This window comes from Photinus pyralis, unplaced genomic scaffold (genome assembly GCF_008802855.1).
Source record: "Photinus pyralis isolate 1611_PpyrPB1 unplaced genomic scaffold, Ppyr1.3 Ppyr1.4_LG10, whole genome shotgun sequence".
NCBI lineage: Eukaryota > Metazoa > Arthropoda > Insecta > Coleoptera > Lampyridae > Photinus > Photinus pyralis.
In genome coordinates, this window is record NW_022170250.1 from 6,070,515 (window position 1) to 6,079,940 (window position 9,426).

At 42.4% G+C, this 9,426-nt stretch overlaps 1 protein-coding gene across 1 annotated transcript; it reads left to right on the top strand.

Moving 5' to 3' along the window:
- LOC116161079 lies at positions 1-4,580 on the top strand (the record flags this gene model as incomplete). Its single annotated transcript, XM_031474288.1, is given in 1 exon segment — positions 1-4,580. A coding segment is annotated over 1 exon segment (3,379 nt), but the record flags the coding sequence as incomplete, so codon positions are not given.
- Positions 4,581-9,426: the final 4,846 nt, after the last annotated feature.

Consider the following 9,426-nt stretch of genomic DNA (forward strand, 5'->3'; position numbering starts at 1 on the left):
GGTCCAAGGCGAAAATGCCACCGCGGATGTGTCCTCTTTGGACAAGTTCCTGGAGGAGATTGTGGGTGGTTCTGCTAAGGACGACGTGGAAACGCCCGTCAATTGCCTGAACGAGGTCGCCGAAAAAATGCAGGAGGAGGTGATTCCGGAACTGACCGCTGCGGAAGCGAGCCCGGTCTCTATGTGCGCGACCGAGGACGTGGAAGAAGAAGCGCGACAGGTGGATGAAGCAATTCCACACGAGGAGGCAAGCGTGACTGAGGAGCCGGCAGCAATCGAACAAACCGAAGAGGGGCTGGAGAATGAGATTTCTCTCAGTGCGGCTCTTACAACCGACAAAGTCGACGAAATCGAAACTCTCCCCGCCACAGCTCTTTTGGCCGAGGAGCGAGCAAGTGAGAGTGTTGAAGAACCGGAGGCAAGCGAGATGGTAGACGAAATGGAAACTCCACCCGCTCCAACACTTGTCGAAAAGGGAGACGAAACCGACATTCCGTCCATCACAGCTCTCCCCGTCGAGGTCGAGAGTGAACCTGCGAGCAGAGAGGAGAGTGATATAGCTGAAAGCAGATCGACAAGAGATAAAACTCCACCGCTTGCGGTGGATGAGCCTACGCCGGTTCTGAATGTTGATAGAAAGAGGTGGAGGATGCATAAAATCGAAAGTGGGAGACGATCAAAGAGAGAAGCAGTGGAAAAACGCGAGAGGAGGTTGAAGAGGTATAAAACACAAATCCGAGCCGAGACAATCAGAGGTGTTGAGAAGAGGTGTAAGCGAGACAAAATCGACATACCACTCGAGAGAGCTGTGGCCGAAATCTCGGTGGAGGAGACGGTTCAAAGTGAAAACAATGATAGCTCTAGGGGAGACAACGTCGCGATTCTGTCAGAGGAGGCGAGTTTGGGGGATTTGACCGAAATCCCGCCGAATACTGTGGAGGAGACGGAGGGGAAAATTGAAAAAAATGACAGGAGCTGGAAAAGAAAATCTACCGATGAGGAGGCGACCGCTTTACCTGAAATTCCGCCGAATGCAGAAGAAGAGGCCGACAAAAATGAGGCGACGGCCCAAAACGAAAGGATATCGAAGGAGGATCCACCGGAAATCCCTTTGAACGTTGTAGAGGAGACGGTTCTGGATGTAGAGAGGAAGTGGGAGATGGATAAAACCGAAACTCCGCCCTCTGCAGAATGTACGATTGAAGAACCGACAGCACCTGCTGCAGCGGGTACGATTGAGGAACCGACAGCATCCGCTGCTGTTGAAGAAAGCGAACTGAAGCGAAAGAAAGATAGGAAGAAGGACAGAAGAGAGAGAACGAAGAAGAAAAAGCACCTCGAGGATCCGCCTCATTTTGTGGATCAAAAATGCGAAGAAAGCGTGGTCAATATCGAAGAGCCTCGATCGGAAGTGGTGGAAGATCTCCCTGTGGCTATCGAAGACTCAGAAGAGATGCCGGTGTTGGAGAAGGCCACTTACGATGAAAGCGAAGCGAATATTGTGTACCACATAAATGATTCCAACGTTGTCTTGCAAATTGCGGATGAGCTTCTGGAAATTAATGTTACAGTGCAGAATGGAAAGAAGCTCATTTTGGTGAAGACCTTTTCCGATGCCGTAATAATGAATAATACGGACAGCTGTCCGATCTTGGAGGACCAGACTACTGTAGTTCAAACGAAGCCCCCTCCCGTTGAGCATCCAGTTCTCGACAACTACGCAAACGTCACCGTGGATAATGTAGAGATGTACGTCAAGGAGATCTGCGAAGGACCCGACATTCCCATCGAGAACGAAGTATGCGTGTTCAACGAGGAGGTCGTGTCGAGCTCTACGGAAGCGGGGTCCTTGCCGAAAGCGGCGACGGAACAGGCTCCCGCGCCGACTGCTCCCGAAGAAAAAAAGGTCGAAAAGAAGAAGAGTCCGAAAAAAAAAACTGTAACATGGCTAGATCAAGCCGAGCCGAAGAGGTGCCTTGATACCAAACCAACTTTCCCCAAAACTCCCAAAACGAAAGCTGCCTTGAAACTAATCGAACCACACCAAACGAAAATGAAAGATCACTGCGTGCCTTCCAAGACGAAAAGCTCGATCGCCGAAAAGATCGCCAAGCTCAAAAAGCCGCCGAGGCTCGACGGCAACAAGCCGACGAAGCAGCAGAAGGCGGAGAAGCCAAAGAAGAACGAATCTCACCCGCGAAGCATTCCGAAACCGAAGGAGAGGACGAAACCGAAGAAGCCGATCGCGGATCCTAGGAAAGCGAAATTTTTTAGTCGACAAGCCCCAGTTAACATCGACTCCCTGTACAGGATGAGCATCGAGCCCGAGAATTTGGCAAAGATTCAGAAGGAGCCCGAGGTGGTCAAGGCGAAAATCGACGTGGAGGAGCCTCAACCGCCTTTAATCAGCGTGCAGGAGAACAGCATAACGTCGTCCACTTGCCAGGAGACGGAGGCCACGCAGAGGGAGCGCGCCAACAAATTGATTCAGCAAATTAACGACGATTGGGAGGACGAGGAGGACGGCGGTAAAATCGTCGAGTCTAACACGCGCAGATTGAGCTTGCAGGAGTACAACGACCGAAAACGCACGGGCTCGCTGACTGAGCCCGAGCGGTGCAGCTTCGCCGGCCCCGACCTTACGAGTAATTTACTGGGGAACGTCGCGGGTATACGGCGCAAGGTCTCGCCGAAATCGCCCGAGCTCAGCGTCAAATTCATCAATAAGACCTATTCGCGAACTTCGTCCTTCGAAAGTGGCAGTCCCCCTCACAAGACGGAGGAGTCGTTGTCGAGCAGTATCGAGCTGCAGCTGCCGAAACGCAACCGGGTACTGCCGACGCCGAACTACAACCAGGAATACCTGAAGAAGGCGCTGATGAACGACCTGCACACCGTAAACCAGATCACCGCCACCTTAATTCGGGAAAACCAGGAGTTGATGCGTCGATTTCTCGAGCAGCAGCGACTGACGGCGGGCGAGTTGAAAAAGGTGAAGCAGATCATACGCTATAAACGCCTAGTTCAGCATTTGACGACGATGAGGGTTAAGGAGGTGGAGCCGAATAATAACGTGATCCGACGGGAATCTCCCGTCAGCACCGGCGAGAGGCGCCGAAAGAGGCGGTTTCGATTTTTATACTCGGACGACGAGTACGAGGGCGACTCGTCGAACAGTTCCCCTCTTATAGTGAACGATACTTGCCTTAAACGAGCGCGCGTCGAAAATTTAGTGCCTGACTATTCGGTGCATCAAAGCAATTCACAGGGTCAGCTAACCTTAGTCTTTAAAAGGAACGTTAAAAGTGATCCGAGAATGCAACCCTTTGTTAAACTCGAACGTTTACCTAGTCTCGATAGGCTAGCGCTTAATCTATAAGTGTTATGTTTATTATGAATAACGGGACCAAAGTTACTTTAGCGCTAATATTTTTTTAGTCATCGGAGGGTCCTTCTCCGATTAGTTAATTTTGTTATACGATGCAAAGTTTATACCAAAAGGTGCGAGTCGAAATCAATGCAGAAAGTAGCCCCCCCTCACCCTTTACTGATCTCGCACGCGAGTGTAACAATCTTCATCAAATATTAGAGAAGCCGAATCTTGTCTTGGTGATCGCATACGATGGTCAAAGGAGGAATTTCTGAAAACTGATCATTTTCTAGTCATCTGTTACCAATCGCCGGCTGCTTTCTGCAGTCCAATTTCGACTTGTCTGTAAATTTAACTGATTCATATGGACTTGATTGTTAAGTTTGTTATAATTTTATAAAAGAGAAACTGTTACAGGTAGATTTTGTTTAAACATTCTCATTTCATGTTCCTACGAGATATTTGAAAAAATTGTATTAGGTAATTTTTGTTGAATTTGAACGCAATGGATGGTATAATTTATTTGCTCAGTTATATCACGTTGTTGTACATAATATTTAGTACAAAAGTTGTTGGGCCAGTGTAACGTTCCAATTTAAAGTAGAGACGATGTTAAAGATGTGTATGTAGTTTATGTATCGATATCTATATCAAAAGTTAGTTCTATCTCAAATCTCATATTCTTTATAGTAATTTATTGATATTTTGGAACTGTCTTTAATGTTACGATTGAAATAAAATTGCACCGAGTGTGCTTTAGATGTTAAATGTAGCTCATTTTGCAGTATTAAAATTAAAAGTGGCCTTTAATGTTTTGCGTGTGTGTGTGTGTTAATTATGTACTATCAAGAAACCGAAACAAGAGAAAGCACACAGTTCTCCAAAGCGCATGAATTTCCAAAGTTGTAAATAAAAAGAAAAATTCCATATCTAAGGTTGTGAACCTACGGACGATTTAAATTATAGTCCCATAAATATAATATTGTATATTTTGTAGTGGTATACAAACAAAAAACTATTGCAAGCAACTTTTGTACAGTTGACCGTTCGGTGAACGGTTCGCCTTTACAGATACTGTTGTAAACTTGTATTTGTTCGCGGTCAAATTCCGACAGAAATTTTCGATAGAAGATACTAAATTTTGGGTGCCTTGTCTGGTTTGGCCGACGAATAATAATTAGCACGTGTGTTAATAAAGAATGAAAGCTTTTTTGTGTGTGAAACATCTTTCCTAGGCCAATTCGTACTTACCCCTAACCAACAAAAGTAATTTTGGAAATGTTCAAAAAATGGTGAAATGTAGGAAAAAAACGTTACCGACGAGAGTTTATTATTTTTAAATGTAGAATAAGAATTTCAATAAAAAGTATTCCATAGGTGGGACGAATATTTTACATTTTTTTATATCCCCGTTAGTTTCTACAGTAATGGACTGTCTTAAACATAAATGGGACACTCTGTATAATAAATTATGTGACATTGAAATATAAGATTGCGGAACTGTTACTCACAAAGTTTAACGCAACTCGCAAATTTCTTAGATAATGAATCATGTTAGTACCTTTAAACAACCAATTTAAAAAAAATGTATTATAATTACATCAATAACATTAATTTAGATATCCTACATCAAAATAAAACCTTGAAGACAACACGAAATTAGCAATAATTGCTGCAGAAATTCTCCTAGAGACATTCATTTGAAGCTTTCCGTGAAAAAATTAAGTTACCCTACGCTTGACCTGAAAGGACAATTATGTGAAAATGTCCACAGGTAGGAAGAATACTTTACATAAATCATTTTCTGATACCGCCGTTAGTTTCTGCAATAATGCGACTGTCTCAAGATAAATCGGACACCCTGTATATAAATAAATTAAGTGCCATGGAAATATAAGATTGCGGAACTCCTAGTCGCAAAGCTTACCGCAACTCGCAAATGAAATTACCGCTCCGCTCCAATTTGTCGCGCTTGCGCAGGTGTAAGTAGGTAAATCCCAATAAATCGTCCCCTGAAACTGATATCGCTACTATTGCTTCAAAACTATCGCGTATATTATTGTAACGGAAATGCTCCAGACATGACGTCGCCTTTGGCGCTCTGGAATTTTCTACGCGCGCGATTATTCGAGAATGTACTAGACTTACATTGCTTGCGTGTATAAATGGTTGCGGACCAAACATCGCGGCAGTCTACTATCGAACGAGTACGGACGAAAACATTGAGCGCGAAAATCTGATATTAATTGCGAAGTGTGAGTGATATAAATAATCGATATAAATTGTACGGATTGTATAGTGTTTTAGTTCTGTTTAATAAATATTGATATAAATCGAACCCGAATTTATAAATAACGTTACATTGGTGTCAGAAGTGGGATTAATTAAATTAATTAAAAGTAAGATTAAATTAAGTGCTTGTGCTTGTGCTTGTGTATGCCTGTAACAAGATCTGCTGCCGCTAAAATGGAAGAAACGATGCTCAATTTGCTCCAGCAAATCCAAAATGGCCAACAGGGGTTGCAACAAGAAATGAAAAGCACCCAAGAAAATTCTAGAAATATTCAAGAGAAGTTGGAAGAAAATTCTAGAAATTTTGAAGAGAAGTTCGAGAAAATGGAAGAAAATTCTAGAAAGATTAATGAAGAAAATTCTAGAAATATTCAAGAGAAGTTCGAGAAGTTGGAAGAAAATTCTAGAAGGATTAATGAAGAAAATTCTTGAAATATTCAAGAGAAGTTCGAGAAGTTGGAAGAAAATTCTAGAAAGATTAATGAAGAAAATTATAGAAATATTCAAGAGAAGTTCGAGAAGTTGGAAGAAAATTCTAGAAGGATTAATGAAGAAAATTCTAGAAATATTGAAGAAAAGTTCGAGAAAATGGAAGAAAATTCTAGAAAGGTTAATGAAGAAAATTCTAGAAATATTCAAGAGAAGTTGGAAGAAAATTCTAGAAATTTTGAACAGAAGTTCGAGAAAATGGACGAGAAGTTCGAAAAGATGGAGGAAAATTCTAGAAAGATTATCGAAGAAGTCTCTAAATCAATTGAAGAAAAAGTTGAAGATAGAATTACGGAAGTTTCCAAAACATTTAAAGCAACATTCGTCGAGATTGAGCACAAGTATGAAGAGCTGCGCGAGCAAATCGTGCGACTGACTACGAAAGAGCGTACTAGTAGTGCCACAGAAACAAATACAAGAGTAGAAGGCGACGTTCAGCAAGCCCGAGTAAAGCCACCTACTTTTGATGGTAAGATTCCTTGGACCACGTACGTTCGACAGTTTGAAGCAGCGGCTGCGGCAAATAAATGGACTCTTCAAGACAAAACTACAGCCCTGATTCTTGCTCTGAGAGGAGATGCTCTGGATGTGTTGCGGACTATCTCCGAGGATCAACAGAACTTCCAACAAATAGTAGCGCGACTCGAAATGCGATATGGCGATAAACACCTTCAGCAAGTTTACTATGCCCAAGTCAAGAACTGAATGCAGAAACCTGGAGGAAGTTTGCAGGAACTTGAAGCGGACATCGCTAGACTGATTCGATTGGCATACCCTACGGCACCGGAGAGCTTTCTTGATCAACTGGCTGTACAAACATTTATCGATGCCGTTCGTGATGGAGATGCCCAGCAGGCTTTGAGACTGGCTAGGCACGACAAAATTGAGAAAGCTTTGGCCCATGCGTTATAATTCGAAGCCGCCAAGAAAGCTAGTCATGGAAGTGCGCGAGTACGTATGGTGGAACCTCGCAGTGAGAGCCGGGTAAGAACCATCGAAGAGGAAGGTGGCTCTGAAAGTTTTGAAGAAAAGGTCAGTAAAGTAGTGGAAGAAAAGGTCAATAATGCAATACAGTCACTGCCAAAGACCATTGCAGCAGTCGGAAAACTGGGAGGGGTCGACAGGAAGGGGCTATCGTCGACCTGCAGAAACAAAGCCCCGATCTTCACTGTAAACATTTCGTCGTCTGGAAAAGTTCTGAGTTTGTACATCGATGGCCGAGTTAATGGAGAAGACAGATCCTTGCTAGTAGACACAGGTGCAACAAGAACTATTGCAAGACCAGAGTTATTGAAGAATCATTCTCGGATCTCATCTTCGACCGTGCAGTTAAAAACAGCAACTGGTAAAAGAATAAAAACGCACGGAGAAATACAAATGTCTGTCACCATCGGAAAGACCACCATCAATCACCAGGTGCTAATTGCTGATATTTCTGATCAATTCATCTTGGGGGATGGATCTTCTTAAGAAACTCGGAGCTGTGTTAGACGTGAAAAAGGGCGTGTTAAAGGTCGGCGATGAAGAATTCCCTTTCCATGAAGACAAAGAAGATGTCATCCGCCTGTTAACCACTCATGACGTCATTATACCCGGACTTAGTGAAAAAATTATAATGACCACTTTAGATGGATGTTGTCGCCAGGGAAGCCTACGGATAGTCGAAGCACTAAACGAAAAGGAATTTCTAGTGGCTAGGGCTCTGGTAAAAGTTCAAAATGGCGTTCCGATTCGAATAATGAATTTGAAAGATAGTCCTGTTAAGCTAAGCAAACGAACTGCAGTTGGACAGTGTGTGCCCATCTCGGCTATTCGCTCTGTGAAATCGGAAAATCTATCTAAAGGAAAGTATCCAAGAGAGCTGATAGATATGGTCATTAAAAACACCCCAGATTTGGACAAAAGACAACGACAAAAGGTGAAAAATATGCTTGTGGAATTTCGGGATGTGTTCGCGGTAAACGACCAGGACAAGGGAAAGACAAGCATAGTCACCCATAAAATAAATACTGGAAATTCCCAACCGATTAGACAACAGCCAAGGCGACTCCCATTGGCTAAACGAGACGAAGCGGAAGAGATTATTAGAGACATGAGAAAACAAGGTGTCATCGAACCATCGAATAGTCCTTGGTCATCACCGATAGTGCTTGTAAAGAAGAAGGATGGCTCCACAAGATTTTGCGTTGACTACCGTCTGTTAAATTCGGTCACCAAGAAAGATAGCTATCCACTGCCAAGAATAGACGACACCTTGGACACTATCTGGAGGCCAATGGTTTTCCACACTCGATCTAAAGAGTGGTTATTGGCAAGTGGGGATGGAATCGACAGACCGAGAGAAGACCGCGTTTTCTATAGGCTCTGGACTTTGGCAATTCACAGTAATGCCTTTCGGATTGTGTAATGCCCCCGCGACGTTTGAGAGACTTATGGAAGCAGTTCTAAGGGGACTAACGTGGCAGACATGTCTGGTATATTTGGATGATGTAATTGTCGTAGGAAAAACTTTTGTACTAGACTTACATTGCTGGCGTGTATAAATGGTTGCGGACCGAACATCGCGGCAGTCTACTACCGATCGAGTACGGACGAAACATAGAGCGCGAAAAGCTGATATAAATTTCGAAGTGTGTGATATAAATAATCGATATAAATTGTACGGATTTTATAGTGTTTTAGTTTTGTTTAATAAATATTGATATAAATCGAACCAGAATTTTATAAATCACGTTACATTATGGTTCTATTCCGAATTCCGTGTCTGTGTTATGCTCGAACAAAAACGAAATGTACCCTTTCTTAAATGAATAATTCTAATAGTTCGCGATAGTCGATAATTTTATTATTGTAACGGGATATACCTCTTCAGAAATTTAAAAGAATGCGTAAACTATATTTAGGTACTTATAAATGTAATTGTGAGCGAAAGCGAATACCTATACAGTGCGTACATTTTAACTCTGAACATACAAAAAGCTACTGCACATAAAACTCATGTTCAATTCTAATTGATGAATTTTTGAAATGGCGAATGCATCACCCTTTCTTTAGCCTCATTTAATAGTTTTTTTTCTTTTTTAGATAATGAATCATGTTAGTACCTTTAAACAACTAATTTAAAAAAAATGTATTATAATTACATCAATAACATTAATCTAGATATCCTACATCAAAATAAAATCTTGAAGACAACACGAAATTAGCAATAATTGCTGCAGCAATTCTCCCAGAGGCATTCATTTCAAGCTTTCCGTGAAAAAATTAAGTTACCC